The sequence below is a fragment of the Botrytis fragariae genome (assembly GCF_013461495.1).
Source record: "Botrytis fragariae strain BVB16 chromosome Unknown tig00000054, whole genome shotgun sequence".
NCBI classification, from domain to species: domain Eukaryota; kingdom Fungi; phylum Ascomycota; class Leotiomycetes; order Helotiales; family Sclerotiniaceae; genus Botrytis; species Botrytis fragariae.
Genome location: NW_023500993.1, coordinates 432596 through 451340, shown reverse-complemented (window position 1 = coordinate 451340; position 18745 = coordinate 432596). Strand labels below are relative to the sequence as shown.

General features: G+C 41.8%; 6 protein-coding genes across 6 annotated transcripts; 4 read left to right on the top strand and 2 right to left on the bottom strand.

Moving 5' to 3' along the window:
- Positions 1 to 608: 608 nt before the first annotated feature.
- On the top strand, positions 609 to 1196 carry Bfra_004906 (putative n-acetyltransferase protein; the record flags this gene model as incomplete). The annotated part of the gene is made up of 1 exon (XM_037335297.1): positions 609 to 1196. The coding sequence occupies one exon, from the start codon at positions 609 to 611 to the stop codon at positions 1194 to 1196; it is 588 nt and encodes a 195-aa protein (XP_037192392.1).
- A 658-nt stretch (positions 1197 to 1854) lies between these two features.
- On the bottom strand, positions 1855 to 3501 carry Bfra_004905 (uncharacterized protein; the record flags this gene model as incomplete). Its single annotated transcript, XM_037335296.1, has 4 exons — positions 1855 to 2165; positions 2234 to 2631; positions 2716 to 2972; positions 3037 to 3501. 4 exons carry the CDS (start codon positions 3499 to 3501, stop codon positions 1855 to 1857), a joined length of 1431 nt encoding a protein of 476 aa, XP_037192391.1.
- A 440-nt stretch (positions 3502 to 3941) lies between these two features.
- On the bottom strand, positions 3942 to 4667 carry Bfra_004904 (putative gnat family protein; the record flags this gene model as incomplete). Its single annotated transcript, XM_037335295.1, has 2 exons — positions 3942 to 4303; positions 4355 to 4667. 2 exons carry the CDS (start codon positions 4665 to 4667, stop codon positions 3942 to 3944), a joined length of 675 nt encoding a protein of 224 aa, XP_037192390.1.
- A 2100-nt stretch (positions 4668 to 6767) lies between these two features.
- Positions 6768 to 8448, top strand: Bfra_004903 (uncharacterized protein; the record flags this gene model as incomplete). Its single annotated transcript, XM_037335294.1, has 2 exons — positions 6768 to 6887; positions 7015 to 8448. The coding sequence occupies 2 exons, from the start codon at positions 6768 to 6770 to the stop codon at positions 8446 to 8448; spliced, it is 1554 nt and encodes a 517-aa protein (XP_037192389.1).
- A 2030-nt stretch (positions 8449 to 10478) lies between these two features.
- On the top strand, positions 10479 to 13619 carry Bfra_004902 (putative glyoxal oxidase precursor protein; the record flags this gene model as incomplete). The annotated part of the gene is made up of 6 exons (XM_037335293.1): positions 10479 to 10716; positions 10768 to 10798; positions 10890 to 11745; positions 11881 to 12063; positions 12229 to 12369; positions 12549 to 13619. 6 exons carry the CDS (start codon positions 10479 to 10481, stop codon positions 13617 to 13619), a joined length of 2520 nt encoding a protein of 839 aa, XP_037192388.1.
- A 1124-nt stretch (positions 13620 to 14743) lies between these two features.
- On the top strand, positions 14744 to 16574 carry Bfra_004901 (putative caib baif family enzyme protein; the record flags this gene model as incomplete). The annotated part of the gene is made up of 3 exons (XM_037335292.1): positions 14744 to 15143; positions 15193 to 15491; positions 15540 to 16574. 3 exons carry the CDS (start codon positions 14744 to 14746, stop codon positions 16572 to 16574), a joined length of 1734 nt encoding a protein of 577 aa, XP_037192387.1.
- Positions 16575 to 18745: the final 2171 nt, after the last annotated feature.

Sequence of the window (18745 nt, the reverse complement as noted above, 5' to 3'; positions counted from 1 at the left end):
AGGTGATATCAAATCTCGCTTTTATTATTATTATGAACCAGCGCAGAGTAAAACACCGTGCAAGATGGTTTGGCGAGGAGGATTGATGGGTCCCTGAAAGTCTAATCCTTATCTTAGATGATATGAAACTTGGCGATGAGGTTGGTTGAGGGAGGCATCTATCTGTGCGGTTGACAGGAAAGAATTCGTACCTGCTACTCCATTTCGGCTTTCTCTCACTCGAACATGTTAGCTTGATGTTTTGGAAGTATAAAAAACGAGAGTCCAATCCAATAGACAAGCAAGTTCCTTGCAGTGGTTGATTCTTGATGTGCCGCAATATCATCGGCGTTCGGTACTCGATGATAGCGGTGACAATTGGCAGTATATTTTTGGTTCATGGTTTTGAGTTATGTTGTAGCTACAAGCTACCTTTCATGGCACAAACTTTCCCACAACTCACAATACTGTTCACATTCCTCGCCAAATTATACCAAACCTAATAAATTGTACACTCAACAACACAACTGACTTTTGAGCACAATATCATCGATCAGAGCTCCAAGCAGCTTAAAAATTACCATCCCAACATCAGTTCGAAACCCATCAACCCACTACCCCTCATCAAAATGACAACCCTCCGCCCGTTTTCCGCTCTCGACGTCCTGAAATTTAATCCCACAAACCTCGATCCCTTGACTGAAACCTACGACCTCAGCTTCTATTTCTCCTATCTAGCACGATGGCCACATCTCTTTACCGTCGCTCTCTCTCCTTCTTCTGCCATCACCGGTTACATAATGGGCAAGACTGAGTCTTCTCCACAATCCATGCTTCTCTCACAATCTCCGCATTATCTACCATGGCACGCTCATATCACTGCTCTCACCGTTTCTCCCTCCGCGCGTCGATTAGGTCTCGCAAGAACTTTGTCTCAAGTTTTAGAGAAAGGAGGAGAAGAATATGATGCTTGGTTTGTGGATTTGTTTGTGAGGAAAAGTAACATGATTGCGCAGGAACTTTACAAGGGATTGGGATATAGTGTTTTCAGGAAGGTTAAAGGATATTATAATGAGTTTGTCGGAGGAGAAGAGGCGGATGAGGGTGAGGGGGAGGATGCGTATGATATGCGGAAACCGTTGAGGAGGGACAAGACTCTAAAACATGTTCGGGAAAATGGGGAGAGTTTTGAGGTTATGCCGGAGGATGTTTGGTAGAGAGACAGGATTGATGATTGGGTCGAAGATTTGATTTGGGATGACATGGGTGGAGTTTGAAGAAGGCGGTTGAGACTAATTTCTCCCGCGAAGCAACTTGCCGTTCGCTTGCTGAGAGGGATCAAATATCGATATTTGGGATTTTAATGCATACGAGAGACACATAATGAATATTATGGTATATGGATGATATACTTCTATACGGGAGATGGAGCTCATCCCAATACAAGGCGCCCTTTCCTAGAACACCTATCTTTTGTCCGTCCACTGTTTTGCGCCTTGTTCAAATATTCATGAAGGTAGATCGGGCTCATCTTCAGCTTTTCCAGCTTGAGACCAAGCATAAGTTCTTGGCTGGAGAAAGATCTCGATCATTGATCGATAAGATTTCTTGGAATAGTAGATGATTTTGAAACAAAGAACTAAGGACATGACGAAGGTAAAAATGACCGACAAAACTTGGTGACTGGCTTTCCTTGAATATATACGGGATATGGGATAATGTTTCGTACAAGATATGTTAAACCACCTATTGATTATAAGCTAGCCCATCCAATCCACATTCCGTTTCATGCCGGCTTCTCTTACATACTCTTACAAGTTGCCGTCCACCGCTTTTACCCTTCCCTGTCGTTCCCATTACCATACCTCATCCCACCTATTTTCCACCCGCAGTACCTCCACCATCCAACTCCGGCACTCTACTCCCTACACTCTCCCCCGGCAAGCTAACCTGTTCCTCAAACGCCCCTCCCAACTTTGCAAAATTATACAATCCATGCACAATGGCCTCTTCGTGTTCAGCTTTTCCCATACTATCGAGTGTTCCCTCGGTTGGAAATTTCTGACCTACTTCTCCGAGGACTCTTGTGGTTTCGGTGTGTGCTGCGTTATTATGGACTGAACCGCCTGTGTGGGAAATTGCAGGAAGCGGGGAGGAGAGAGAGGAGAGGGAGAGGGTGTTGGATACTGGGAGTTTGTGTTAGCGGGAGAGGAGAGGAGAACAAAGGAAAGGAGATGGGGAAGGGAAAACAAACTTTGAGGTTCAATCCCAATTTCAAATTCTACTTCCCCAAATATCTCCTCTAAATCCCCATCTAATCTCTCAACTTCTAATTTCGGTGTGCTTTTTTCCCCAGCCAGATCTTCACATTGATATTCCATGCATTTTTCTTCTCCATCCCTATCTTTATTTCCTCTCCCACTCATACTTCTCAATTTCTCAGAGATACTATGCTCAAGCGTTTGAAGTTTAGAAGAATGAAATGTATGAACAGGCGGATATTGTTTTTCACTTGGTCTCTCAAGCAAAAACACAAATGTGAATTCCCGCGGAAGTCCCGATTCCTGCTGTACGTTTTCCTCGAGCGAAAAATGAAGGAGTGTATCCGAATAACGAGTCGAATGGTGAAAGGTGCTTCGTGTGGAACCTTGTCTTTACACATACGTATACATAATCAATGACCCAAATACGAAAGAGAAAAAACCAGCAGAAGCAGAAAAAAAAAGGAAAACATACATCTTCATCATCGACCCCATAACCTTACTTTTCTCCTCGCCAATACTCGGCCTCACACACACATTTGCCGGTCCCTGCGTTACTCCCAACGAAGACCCTAACTGAAAATTCCATTTCAAACTCTCTGTGCTTATCTTCCCATATGCTTGATGCGGCGCGTATTTGAGAAATCTCAAATTTCCTTTCTGATCACGGACTTTGATATCGATGAGTGCGCTCTCGAAACGGTGCGTGGGGTCGAGGGATGGAATATGAAACTGAGAGCAATGAATGTTACGTGTAAGGTATGTTTGGTGTGTAGATTGGCATCGGAATAGATACCGTGTTGGAGGCGTTGGAGATGCACGGATACGTATGTGTGGCCCGGGAAAGAGGATTCGAAAAGCAGGTGAGAGTTAATTTGGTATTTTTCGTCAGGACCGTTTTTGTTGGATTTGGTGGTGGTGGTGGTGATGGTGGAGGGATGGGCGAGATGGTTGTATTAATGATGGTTGATTCGGAAGAGGTTGAGCTTGGTTCTCTGGATTTTTTGAGTGAAGGAGATGTTGTGTTAGTATTCTTGTTCTTGGGAGTAGCTACATTCTTGGGAGTCTTGTCTGATATTGCATTCCGGGAAAGCAGCAAGCCTTGTGGCGTCTGATCTTCTGGGGTTGCTTTGTCTCGGTTCGGGGTTTCAAGAGGGGGTGGTTTCAAGGACGACCTCCTCTCTGACAATTCTTTCAAATTTGACACCTCAGAGATGCGACGACTGATTGACTTGCAGTGCTTTTTCATGTAGGAAGTCATTTTTGAGAATGGCCATTGAGTAAAAATCGATTGTGAAGCTGACCGAAGTACAGAAGGAGGGTATATAGAGTAATTGAAGCTGCTTGGAGAAGTGCTTTGTGGCTCTTGCCCATGTAGTAAAAGTTTCAAATGCCTAAAAACATGAGAAGCTATCGGCGGTACTCCGAATGGAGGCATCACAAGAGCTTGTGTGACGGAATTCTCAAAGTATAAATCGTAGCTAGAGTCTTAAGCTGGCGCATTCGGACCTTCCTTCCACGTAACTTCCACGAAAGTGAATTGAAAAATTGAAAAATTAATGGTGGTTAGAGAGAACAAACGATTCAATCAAGAAAGAAAGAAGGAAAAATATATTGCTAGCCAAGAGGTCTCCCATGACATACATACATTGTCACTAATAAAACATCTAAATCCATTTCAAATCCCCAACCAATAGATAATCAAACTTTTGGGTCCAATTGCATAGCAACTACTATCACTTCGGGAAACATTTCAGTTCTCCCAGTTTCTCTGAACCCATTTTTCGTATATAGCAGAGTTCCAGCACGAGAGGCTTCAAGTACAAGGGGAACTTGTTCCTTTTGAGCCAAATCAATTCCATATTTGAGCATCATTCCACCAATACCACGACGATGGTATTTAGGATGTACTGCTAATGCAGCCAACTCCAAATACTCTGGAATTGACCCAAAATGATCAATCGATAGATTTCTCATGTAATGGATTTTATCCCAAGGCCGGTCACGATCAAGGAAGTATTCAGAGTACCACATTTCCGCTCCTATCAATCTTCTTTCCAATTCTGTTTTTATGATTAGTGAATTCACGAGAGAGAAGGTATGGGAGATCATACTCGAAAACAAAGTGTCAGTTTGCCACTTCTTCGCTGCTTCGCTCTTTCCCACTCTTGTCCAAAAAGCGTATCCAAGCAACTCAGATTCTCCAGACCAAAATTCATCATTCTCATCGCTCATCGAGACATAACAATGTGTGCCGGCTTCAACAAGACGTTTTCTTATGCGTAAATTGATACTTCGACGGAGTGAGCCATTTGCAACACTATCTGGAGGAAAAAGTATAGTTTGTAAATCGTCATCATGGAATGCTTCAATTCCGAGATCTGCCAGCGAGGGCAAGTCATCTCGTCTCAATAGCCTGAGATGCATTATTCTTTACTGAGAGTAAAACTTTGCGCAGCGATAGATATTAGATATTGAGAAGAAGTTTGGCAAGAGTGATCAATATTATCATCTTGTTACTTATAGCAAGGCGGCACAAATGCCTGTCAGATCATTCGTTATCTATTACCAATCTATTCAGGTGAGCAGCTCGTATTAACAACTTATGGAAGTCTCCGTCGGTCGGAAACAATTTTTGCATGTCTACCTAGGTAGCTATAGGTACCTAGTTGTTGCTGACTGCAGTGACTAAAAGCAGAAAGATGACATACGCCGAAGCACGCAAAGAGTGGGAGCATGTTGCTGCTTTCTTTGGTTCTTACTCCGTGGCTGTACATAAGCGAAGGTGGATTTTAAATATTGAATCCAATTCAGTCCAAATCGTTGTGTCAATCCTATCGATCGACACCAACCGTTGGATTGTATATGCAATGCCTACCATCTAAGGTTGTGAGGTTGTAAGGCTGTAAGGCTGTAAGGCTGTAAGGCTTTAAGGTTGTCTCGCTGTGCACTAACAAAATGATCTACGCTTACAAATCATCCGAACTACGCAACTGCAGGTAGACACAGACATCTCTTCCTCAATCCATTCAGTATTCTTCACTACACCGATAGTGAATCATCGAGAAGTCATGCGGACAGGCACTGCTCATTGCCAGTGTTTGGCTACTTTGACCCTTTGAACTTCTGCCTCCCAGTCTATGTTCTTGTTGGTCCCCGCACTTCTTGTCTTTATGTGCTGCTGATGAGAACTCATCTAGAATCATCACATTGATCTTTAATGTCAACCAAGCTGGCTCCAATTTCTCCTTGTCTTCTTCATTGACATAGGGATTTGAGGAGAACGAAGTCTTGTAGCTATGTTGTGAAAAGCCGCACTATGAAAACCTGCGTCAGTAGATATCAGGAAACAAGCAATAAAAGATGTGAAAAGAAGAATAAGAACATCAGGGAGCAGAACTTGTACGCTTGTCAAGGAAAATCAAAAGTTTCAAGCAAGCTCATCAGCTAAGAGGCTTTGTTTGGTTTAATGTATCTATGTCCTCATCTTTCCCACCAACTTCTGTTTTTGAGAGCCCCCTCTCCTCTCGTCTGAGCCAATTCCTTGTTGTTAAACTTTTCTTTCTGCTTGTGAATAAGAAATAGATAGTTGCATTCATTTCAGCTTTCTCCCAAAGATCATATGAGAAAAAAACCTAGTAAGGCTAGCAACCTCACATGAACCTTTTGAAGTTTAGATATGCTTGAAGTGCAGCCGAATACGTACCAGTTTTTTGTTTGTTCAAGTTCTGTTCAGTTCATAGTTGGGGAAGGATGTGGTTAGGCAGGTTCATGAAGAAGGAGAGTCTTTCTGTGGGAATGAATACATGCCAGGCAATTGATTTGGAGTGATAGGTTTAACATGGATATATGATTGAGGTTGTTTCTAGGGCTCAGAGCGTTGAAAAGCCTTTTTGAAACGCCTACTTTCTCCTTTCACTTCGCTCTTGCTCTTTATGATCTCCATGTAGATACAATGCACATAATCTCTTCATATCCCAAAATTTAATCCCAACAGATGACAATATCATTTGCATCCTAAGCATCAACCCTTTTGCTCCAAGAAGAAAGTTCAAAAGAAGAGATACTTATTATTCTTTCTTGTTTGTATCCAGACTGCAGATGGCATAGTACCTGGATTTGCAGGTTTGATTGACAAATAAAATTTGCCTAAGAAGCTCAAACTATGTACAAGGAGGTGCGAGTCTTTGTCTAAAAAAGGTTTCTGGTGTCCTGCTCAATCCTAAATTATTCAGTAAGGCTGTCAGCATATAACTTAATCTCATTCACTACATTTCTCTCTTTTAACTAAATTTTATAAGCAACTTCGGCTAATGGCTCGAGCGGCTTTAAAATAACCCTTTAAGAACTCCAGATCAATGCCAATACCTCAAATTTGAACCAAAAACAATATTTCCACAAAGTTATATCACCACCATAACCATCACCGTCGCCCCCACCATCAGATACGACTGTCCCATCCTGAGGATAGACTTTCAATCTACCAATATTCGTTTCATCTCCTGATCAATCGTTTACATCTAGAGGATGATTCGTCAAAACCTATTAGTTTCGGCAATGTCGACTCGGAGATGTATTGCTACCAGCTGGAGATTACGTCATGTCAAGTTTCACAACAATGCACAGAGTCAATCCAATCTGGAGCAGGTTCGTAACCCTATTTGTGTTTTCCATACATCCATACATCTATACCATAAACATTACTTTTGTTTATTCAATTCAACCTTGCTGTATGACCAGAAAAATAATAGTATACTAATAATGAACTAAATAGAACACCGCAACAAAGATACCCTATCCTCTAGTAGGAGTAGGAAGAGTTCCTCTTGGTTCTCAGAATATGAAGCAGCTGGAGTCAGGCGACATTGATTCGATGCAATTAAAGATCAGAGAGAATGTGAATGCCACAGGATTGTTCCTTCATACAGACACCTTCACATGCGAGAAAATACTCGCGAATGATCCCACTCATCACGAAGCTAAAAATATCACAATCAAAGGCTTACTAGCGAAATCTGATGTGGGATTTCAGAATCTGGAAATGGCACATCAAAATCTGGAAATCAAATATCAAAATCTGGAAATAGCATATCAAAATCTGGAAATCAGAATTCGAAAGTTGGAAAAGCAGAGCAAGCGAAGACATGCTGGAGAGGTAGTTTATGTGAGAGACCAATTGGCTCGATCAGTCCTCTCCCACGAGGAAAATAAACAACGCAAACAGCAGGTACATGATCCAAAAGATATAAAGGCTATAAAGAAGATTCGGGATTGGCTTGCAAACGAAACTGATCTGGATACAACATTCGAACAAATGACTGTTCACCCTGATCAATTTGGGATCTGCTCAATCACAATCTTTGGAGAAACACGGGATAACATCAAAGAATTGCTTATATGGGATGCGAATGGAGAGTGTGAGGTTTACAACATCTTCAATGAGCGTGGTGAAGCTTGGCACAATCAATTTGCCAATGCCTGTATAGAGCCTTTCAATAAATGGTTGTCAGCAATATACGCACTCAAAGAAACCGAATCTGCCATGTTGGAGAACCTATCTTCCAATTTCGACACTCGCATTCAGAAACAAAAGGATGGGATCAAGAAAGCAATTAGAGAATGGGATGAAACCTTTATGATGGATAGTTCAGAGAGAGGAAAAAGAAGAGAAACATGCCGCGAGCTAATCAGGAAGGATTACAGAGACAGAGGAGTGATGGACCATGTGAGAGCAACGTTATTACATGTTGTGATTTTATTTAAAGAAATTAAGGAGAGTAAGAAGAATAAGGAGAATAAAAAGAATAAGGAGAGTAAGAACAATGAGGAGAGCAAGGATAATGAGGAGAGCAAGAACAATGAGGAGAGCAAGGATAATGAGGAGAGCAAGAACAATGAGGAGAGCAAGGATAATGAGGAGAGTAAGAACATTAAGGGGAGCAAGGATAATGAGGAGAGTAAGAACATTAAGGGGAGCAAGGATAATAAGAAGAGCAAGGACATTGAGAAGAACAAGAATAATAAGGAGAGCAAGGATAATAAGAAGAGCAAGGACAATGAGAAGAACAAGAATAATGAAGAGGGCAAGGATAATGAGGAGAGTAAGGACAATGAGGAGAGCAAGGACAATGAGGAGAGCAAGGACAATGAGGAGAGCAAGGACAATGAGGAGAGCAAGGATAAGAGGACTAAGAAAGAAGAGAGGTGACAGGCTCAGGTAGGAATATGGCTGAGTAATAGGAGTTGTTTGCATCGGTTTACTCTGGGACTGAGCTGGGAGGAGAGGAGGAGGGAGAAGAACAACAATGTAGTGAGATAGATGCTTATTTGGGTTGGTTCTGTTATGGGGAGACACCTCAAAATTAGATTCACATTCACGAAAATTACAACACATTCCACTCACCCTTGCTCCAACCAAGTTTCAACAATCTTTGAGGCCCAAACTAGTATATCTTCAAAACTCATACCTCTGAGACATGCTACAAAACATGCAGGGAAAATTATCCACGTGATGTAAATTTACCTCTGCTCAAACCACCCCGTTAGTTATTTTTTGATCAAATCACCTAGCCAGGAGAGTTTGTGCATATTCAGCAAAAGATGGACCAAAGTCAATTGACAATTTTGCAAATGTTTTCTTTGCGCAGGACCGACTAGGTAGATGGTTGCCGTGCAGCTAGAAAGTCCACAATCCTGCCACCACATCAACCGGCCGCAAGATATCATTTATGAATATTCAAAATGAGCTCTCAATTCAGGGAGGCCCCTTTTCGTATCTTTAACCCGCGCACCCAGTTTAAACACACGAAAAGTTCCGGATTCAAAGCTTGATCACGATCCAAACAACTTCAGCCCTTATTTTCGTGGACGCGTTACGGTGCACAAATAGATGCACGATACCCGCATAAGGATATCTACACTTGACGGCCCGAACCAATTTACGAAAGTTCTAAAGCGAATGAAGAATCTTGGGATACGAAGTTGATGATACTCCAGTAGTACTGCGGGCTTACACAGCAGCAGCAAATTGAGATCCCTTGAGTGTGGAGAAGATTTCATGCATGGTTCAACGAAGTTCTACAAATATTCTCTCCGCGCACAGTACAAGTTGCCACTTAGGAGACATGTTCAGCCTCTTCGAGTGAAGTAGCGGTTTTTCAAGATTAAAAGGTATCCAACAAAGATTCAGTCAATTGGTATTCGTTCCCCCTCAACTAGAAACAAATTTGTCATTCCTCTCATTTCATATCAAACTCTCATTACTGTGTTCACGGTAGCATACATATGAAAGGACAAAATGTACCAATCCCCAATACTCTACATGTCAGCCGCACAAAGATACGCAAAAGCTCCCTTCATTTCAATAGTTCCAAGTGGATAGGTCGAGGTACCTACAAAGTTTTCAACATCATATGGTTACATTCACAACAAGGTTTTCATCTCAAGTCGGACATCTGATGCTAACGTTCCTGACTAAAACGGACAAGTTCAATTGATTTGGGAAGATAATGTTACTTTAATGTTCTGGTCGATTTCAATGCTTCCCAGAAAGGATCAATAATAAACTCAAGGCTTTTCCACATATATGTCAAGCTGTCATGAACCATCGGTCATGATCGAGCTTATTCAATTCCTCCGAAGAGTGTAAAATCAGTAATATGCTTAAGTATGTTCTACAAATGGTGTCGGGGAGAAAACTTTATCGCGCCTTTGGTCCCAAAACCATCAAAATTTTCCACTCGTGATAATCCACGATAATCTCACCAACATAGACATACACAATATAGCGTGGAAGTATATCTGCAACCTTTTCGGGTTGCCGCAAATCCGAGTAAGTGTGCATTCTTCGGAATTTTATAGTCAGCTATTGTCTTCTTGTCTAGACCTTTTTGCTATCATACCATCTAAAGCTCACAACATCAAGAATTGCATAGTTACCATGCATGCGCCACGCGATTTTATCTGCAAATAATGTTGTGTTTGCTACTGGGAATAACCAAATGTATCATTTTGCACAAACATCTTTGGTTGCTGGCACAAATGAACACCGGTTTTGTCTCTATGAAGACCTTATCTTTGCCACCATGGTTTCTCAGTGCGGAATAGGTATATATTGTCTCAGTCCATGTCCAAACTTTATTCTTCTTCATATTCAGAGTGGTTCCAGTAATCTCAGTTTTCTTTTGACACATATTGCTCACCAGTATTTTGTTTTTGTTAATCTCATCGTTATCTGAGATGTTGAGCTTCACCTCGCTCTCGATTGCAATGGCAACGACTGCACTCTTTTTAGGCACCAATGCTGGTCCTTTACTGGCTGAAAGATGGGCACCAGAGCTTCCTACATGTACAAACACCACGGATTTTGTTTACGCGGGCTGTTTCATAGATCCAAGCTCCCCAAGTGCTTTGTTATTCAGGACCGATCTCAATAGTCAAAACATGACAGTTGAAATTTGTGTTGATTTCTGTAAAGGTAAAGTCTTTGAAATTTGTCGTTTATTGAATGGTTATTAATTTATCATAGGTAATGGATATAAATATGCGGGATTAGAATAGTGAGTGCAGGTGCAATAACTCGAAACTTACCAACGATAGACGGCTATAATTTCCTCTTGAAGACCTGAACGATGACTGACTCATTTGAAGCTATGGCGAATGCTTTTGCGGCGCTTCTGTCGGTGGCCCACAAACATCTGAATTAAATTGTTCTTTTCCATGTACTGGAGATAATACTGAATCGTGCGGTGGCAATGACATTCTCTCAGTCTACCAAGATACCACATTCCCAACTGTCGATAGTACCACCATTTCTGATTACCAACCAATGGGATGTTATTCCGATCTTGGGCCCAATGGTCGTACCCTTGCATGGAAACAAGATCAAATTCCCGACGTTGATTTAACAATCGAAGCTTGTCTTCATGCATGCAAAGAAGGAGGGTATGCTTTTGCTGGAGTTGAATACTCACAAGAATGTTACTGTGGTGTTGTACTCGGTAACGGAACCGCAAAAGTTGATGAATCATATTGTCAAATGACTTGTAATGGTAATACCACCGAGTTATGTGGTGGTGCAGCAAATATCTACCTTTACGTCGCCGAGGACTTGCTATCAACGGATCCTTGCAATGGTAATCCAGGCGGCCCAGTATCTTCTTCCACCAGTTCATCTTCTCCATCTACTTCTGCTTCTGCTTCTGCTCCAGTATCTTCGTCAACTGGAACAACTATTAGTTCAACGTTGAGTTCATCTGGCTCGACTTCTTCTTCTTCTTCGTCAAGTGATACTAGCTCATCTGCACCAGCTTCCACACCATATTATTCTCCAACGTCATATACACCTCCACCATATACACCTCCACCATATACGCCTCCACCATATACGCCTCCGCCTTATACACCGCCTCCTTACTTTTCTGCTCCGGTATCTTCATCTACCTATTCATCGGTTCCAGTCTCGTCTTCTTCCTCACCGACTTCATCTGCACCAGCATCCTCATCGGTGAGTCTAATCCTCATGATGGAATCTTTCTGAAACGTTATATCATATCACCACTTGAACTCTTAATCCATTCCTGATTTTATTTCGCATGAAAGAATTTCCTGATAAATAGATACTGACTCCTGAAATCTGCAGTCATCGGTTTCATCAGCTGCTCTATCGTCTTCGTCAACGTTGATTTCCCTGCATTCTTCCTCGTCAACTCTCTCAAGTTCCACTTCATCGTCGTATTCATTCGCTTCAGTTTCTTCCTCCTCGTCCCAAGTCTCATCTGGTCCTTCATCGTCGGCTTCTTCCTCGTCGCCGGCCTCCTCGCCAGTAAGATTAATCAGTTTGATACTTCAAATTCTCTAATCTCAGATAGCCATCACTTCTCTTCACATGTTATCTTACACAATTCCTTTATCCTCTATAGAGCTCTGACTCATTATCCTTTCCTGGAACTTTTTGTTAATAGAATAATACTGACTCTGAAACATCTAGTCGTCTATTTCATCGACCGCTTTATCCTCGTCTTTCACACCTATTTCTCCGTCATATTCCTCATCGCAACCAACCACATATTCAGCTCCTGCATCTTCTTCCCCGATCTCAACTCCTTCATCTACTCCTCCGCTATCATCGGTAAGTTGAATTCAGACATGAACCTTTCACTCCTTTCCATTCAGTGCCTCTCTCCCAAATGAACTTTCAATTTCATCTTCATGTTGGGAATTCTTCCTACCATCGAATACTGCATCGACTACTCATCTCTTATGAAAGAATTCATTTGAAATGCTTGTACTGAGTTTGGTAATTTGTAGTCATCAATTCTATCTACTCCTCCATCGTCATCACCTTCCTCGACAGCAGGACCAACTTCCCCAACATTATCTTCCTCTATAACTTCCTCCACGATTTCTTCGCTATTTTCGCCTTCCACTATTCCTCAATCTTCGACCACAACATATCTTTCATCTTCAGTATCTTCAGTTGCTCCAACATCCTCGACAACTCCGATTTTACCCTCGACATCCACATCATCCACACAGCCATCCACTACTGCCTCTCCGACTACATCAAAAACTAGTGCTACAATATGCACTACTACTATTGTAACAACTCCAACTCCAACCTGCGAATATAAAGTTGGAAACTGGTGTTCTAATCCCCTCCCTCCCTTCATCGATCAAAATTCTTGTTTGGCTGCTGCAAATACTTGTCTCGTACAACTGACATCCTGTCTTTTGTCCGCTGGATTCCCTGGATCCCTTCAATGTTTACAATTCTCCTCTTGGTGTCAGGAAATTGAATCTTATTGTGGGAGCTATTGTCCTGGATCTTCTTGTTCAAATACTGGATGTAAATCCAGACATCCTCCAGCAGGCTATACGCCCCCAGTTATCAGTGTAAAAACAAGTATCTACACCTGTCCCACCACTATCCAAACCTCAACATCAAAACCAACATCCACCCCTTCAATCGCTCCTCTTCCTACATGCAACAATATCTGCGTTCAACCTAATAATCCATCTCAAGGATACAGTTCTTATTCTCCTGTTGGGTCAATCCCGATTCCATGCTATACATGCAATAATCTACAACCAGATTATAACTCAGGATACCCATTTAAACTTTATACAGCCAAAACTTCAGAAGATAGTCCGAGTTACCAAAGACCGGACTGTGGGCAAGGATGTCAAGATGCTTGTGACGCGCAATATGAAAGTTGTGTGGGCACTTATGCTCAGGGTTGTGGATATGGTGGTGGTGGTGGAGGTGATACGTATGCAAGTGCATTGGTGAAATGTGTACAACAGAAGGCGGATTGTTATATTGTTAATGAGGGAGTAGGAGGTGAGGGGAGATGTGGGAGCTATGGAGTGGGGTATTAGAGTAAGAGGGGATGTGATTGTAAAGAGGAAGGTTTGTATGGTGGTCAAGGATATTTTGTTGCTTGGTGAATGCGAGAATGAGGGGATACTTGAAGGAGGTTCTTTTCTTTTTCCTCAATGAGAAGATGAGTGAGTGAGTTGTATTCTAGCTAGCTTCTTCTAACATTCATCTCGCAAGAGTTGAAATCTTTACATTCTATATAGATATTTATCACTATTGTTATCATTCTTACCCCTTGTATCATTCGATGCTGGACATTGTGTTAAATAAACATGATGTTGAATGTGACGCTTGAATCCGGAAATGACTTTCGGTGTTTAGCATTGACGGTTTGGCAAATTCATTGTTGGATAGCTGAATGTAAGTTTAGAAATTGATTGATGGAAGTAAAGACTATCTATGGGATGGATATTGACTCAGGTAGTTTGTTTGCTGCTCTTAGCTGCGAGTGAGTATTTGAGTGCAAAGAAGCTTACATAAACATCGAAGGTTCACAGAGCCCTCATGCGGGACGGAAACTCCTGGTGGCTGACATCTAAATGTGGCTGGTGACTGTGGCTATCGGACTGGTGCGGAAAGTAACCTCGGGAGAGTGAAACAAGATTCTTAACCCCCCGATACTCTAGCCGATCGATGATCATGTTGTTTTTCCTAAGTATCTCTTGGAAGTTGTCTCTAAATGGCAATAAGCACTCCTGATAAAATTTATTGTCAATCTTATATCTGAGGTAAAATGCTTCGTTGAATTTTGTCTATGGGGTTCATATCCGCAAGTATATCGGATGTTACCCCTTCATCGTCGGAACTTCGCTATGGAAACATCTCGGACCGCAACCTGTCTTAATATTGATACAAATCTATGATTCGCAAGTCAATAAATCCTAAGATCCATGAATATACCAAATGGTTCAAACCCACGGAGAACTCTAGGTAATACTATTGGTAATGTTTAGTCAGGTACACGGTAGAAGAGCGGGGCATACTACGGAACTGAATTGCCCCTCTATCCTTAGACAAAGTATATATAACATAAATGGACTTGCAATGCCGGAGATGTCATTCCGATTTTTGATTTTTTGGATCTCGCACACCATAAAGTCTTCAGAGAAGGATTCATATCACCATGAAGGATTCTACCAAAAACACATCAGCTGATCATTCTGGTTCAATCCCTTACTCAGTAATCAATGGTTCTCAAGAAGCTACTCGAACTCTACAACAATTGGTCAGCAGTGAACTTCCCTCAGAAGTATTGAAACATCTAGAAGATGTTACTTATACAACTGCAACCGATGGAACTCAAATCTATTTCCCATGTCCTTTCAAAGAAACTGAAGCTACAGTTGCATTAAAATCAGTCGAAGCAAGCGTTGTAGCTGCCATTGCGGATCTTCGCTATGGAGAAGAGAAAAGAAAAATCGAGATCAATCTTGAGCAAACTGCCACTTTCTTATTCTCAACCTATATTGCTACAATTGCTGGAATGAATAAACAGCATCCTGATGTTAAATCGAAGCTGAAAGGTAATTTTCTTGAATATATTTCAGGAATATTTACTGATATATTTTACAGATACGGACTTGCTCAAAGCACAAGCGATCTTGTATCGCAGACTTTCAGCAAATCTTTATGAAACTAAGAATCCAGGGGAATACTTTCATATCCATGGATCATTAGAAGCTGGAAAGACATTGAATATGATTGGATTGGAAGCATATCGACCAGATCTTACAGATTATAGGGAATGTATTGATGTTATTGAGAAGCATGTCAAGCAATATACGGCTGCAGAATTGGAGATTATGAATGCTGAAATAAACCAAGCTGGTGTAACAGCTTTGAAATGGGAAGATTTCAAAAAGACAGGCCATGTAAGAATCTTCATCCTACTGTAAATCATTTTACTGATTAACAATTAGGGTCAAACACTTCTCGACTTACCTCCGTGGCAACTCGATAGACTTCAAGATGATTCCCCACCATGTCCCTTCCCAGAAGTAGCTCCCGCAACACCTACTTCCAAACCCCAAGTATTATCCGGAATTCGTGTACTAGAATTATGTCGTATTATTGCAGGACCTGCTATGGGTCGAACACTCGCGGAATATGGCGCCCAAGTTATCAAAGTCACATCTCCAAATTTATCTGATGTTCCATTTTTCCAAGTTGATGGAAATACCGGTAAACATACTGCAGATATCGATCTCAAAACGCCAAATGGTCGTGCGACGTTTGAGGAATTACTTACATCCGCCGATGTTATTCTCGATGGATATAGACCTGGAGCTTTAGAACGACTAGGGTATGGACCAGAAAATATTGTAAAATTAGTTTCTGGAAGAGGCAAAGGAATCGTATATGTCTCCGAAGATTGTTTTGGTTATCAAGGAGAATGGGCTGGTAGACCTGGATGGCAACAAATCGCAGATTGTGTAACGGGAGTAGCATGGGCTCAAGGAGAATTCATGGGTCTTAATGAACCTGTCGTTCCTCCTTTTCCCATGTCTGATTATGGAACTGGATGTATGGGTGCTATTGCTGCCTTAGTGGGATTATTTCGAAGAGCCAAGGAAGGAGGAAGTTGGAGAGGAACAACTAGTCTTTGTCAATATGATGTGTTTTTACTGGGATTGGGACTATATGGAGATGATGTTAAAAAAAGGGTTAGAAAAGATCATGATGATCATTTCTTTGATTTAAGACATGCGGATAGTGTGGATGAAGTTGGCGGGAGAGCACTAAAAAGTATGAGGAGAGCACATCCCGAATTATTCGACGAGAAAAATATGCAAAAGACGTTCAGCAAAGGATTCGGCGAGGAAATCAAATGGTGCAGAAGTCCCGTCTCAGTTGAGGGAATACGAGTCGGATTTGAAAGAGCCAGTCGTCCAAACGGATATGACAAACCAACGTGGGAGGATTGGGAAGTCGAGAAAGAAGTGGTGGAAGGATAATTTACCCACTTTGCTTTGGATGGGGTATCATATATCAAGTTTTGTATCAAAGAAGCGAATACGATGTTCACTCATATTAATGACCTCGCTTGTTGTCATGTGTAACCATCGCCAACGCATTTATATTGCATTGATGTCTCGCAAGCGCGTGCACTCATTTTGCCTAATTACAACCCGGAAGCGCGGGATGGGATGGCGTATTGCCTATACTATTTAAACTTAATATTTGAATGCTTTATCCAATGGTAGGAAAGAACGTCGATATATGAATCATTTTATAGTAAGAATATTACTATAAAAGTCCCCGTGATCTGGAGGGGTAATCTAATGTGTATTAATAGATAGGTTTATTCGCGTGGCACATATTTATTTGGGTTTTCATGATGCTTGGCAAGCTGAAATTACAGCTTTTGCGGCGGGATTGGTGATGATGGTTCGAGGGCTGCCTTTTGTTGCAAATCGATATCTGAATCTTTGGAGACGAGAAGAAATGGCTTGCAGGAATTATAGGGCGGATTTTTTAGTGGAGAAAATGGTTAGGGCCGGGGAGTTTATTGGTGTGGAGATTTGTGGAGTGGATTGGTAGATGGGTGGGACGAATGGTATGGGGATGGTGAGATGGAATGTCGGGGAGGTAAGGGGGTTGGGGACGAGACTGTAAGGAATTGGTGAGATGAGTCTTGTGGGTGGTGTGGTGCGGCTCGGGCTGGGCCTGGGCTTGGGCTTGAGCCTGAGGTTCATGACGGATCGATGAGTGGATGTAGGATACCTAGAGTCACGAAAGGTAATCACTTGCTGACTCTGTAAAGTATATTGTAGTCTTCAAGCTCGAACCTTGATGGGAGGTCACAGGAAGTAATGGTGATGCTAAGTTTTGCTTATATACGTGTGGGGAAATTGGCTGGATTCAGCGAATAGAGATCCGAGTGGATAGCCTGACAAAGGCGATGTGTAACGAATATCACGTTTCCTGATACCTATGAATAAGCTTCTTCTTCTTCTTCTTCTTCTTCTTCAATATTTTTGGAAGATCATGGGGTGAGACTAAGCTTTTAGTGAGGCGGTCAGTAAATAACAAGCTGGGCTTGAATATTTGAAAGAAACGGAATATGTGTCGATGAAGATCCCGTGTTGTTATGCGTTGGATGTGATGTTACCGCAAGCGGCACGGCTTCGTGAGATATGAGGTTTGATTCGTTGTTGGAATGACTTCTTTGGGTTCTCGGGCTAGTATGTGAAGTTGGGAGGCGTTGGAATGGGATGGATGATTGATTGAGCTGAGGGGAGATGGAGGGAAGCTTACTTTTTGTTGGATATCTGGGGTTTGATTGGTCTTGCGTATTAGTACTGCGATGATGATGCTGTGGTTGAGATGTGCGGTGGTTATATCGTGGTTACAGTTGAGAACCTATGGTGTGCAAGATGCAAATGGATTGATATTGATGAGAGGCTGAAGCTTGAAAGTGTTTGGATGCGTCGCATTGTGTTACAAAAAGATTGACCCAATTTCTTCTTCTTTTGTTTGTACTCAGGTCTGTATTTGTGTTCATATGGGGTGAGGGGTGCTTTCGTATTCACTTCTGCTTGTACTTGGCACCTGAAAGTCCTTGAAATTTTGTCAATCTTGGAATATTTAATATGGATTGGTGGTTGTACTCTTTCGCTCCAATAGACTTCAGTCCCTTTAAAGTGGCAAACTTTGTGGGCATGACGCTACAGCACTTCGTATAGATTTTCTTAGAGTAAATGGATGATTTCTGACACTTGACAATTGACGAATACTCCCGTCTGAAGAATACCACCCTCACAGAAAATTGACAACATAGACTTGCTAGCAGCAGCAGCAGCATTACAATCAGATTTATAACAGTAAAGGATCTAACCGTCGTTCCTGCCACATCTGCGTTCAGATACATGATATTTTGCAGCACCAGGAATGAAAATGGAGACCCCTCCCCACACAACGAATGTCGTTGGTCATTGATATACAATCCCAACCTTTGAACCTTTCGGCGGTCAAGCCAGTCAGTCTTTGCTCTGAGCAAGTCAAATTCAGAAAATGAAAGTTAGAGTACTTAAGATTTATGTACACAGTTCATGGAGATAGGATGTTCTCTATTCACTGTAATGTGGTTTCATATCGATTCCGCCAGCTTACCCCTCTTTTGGGA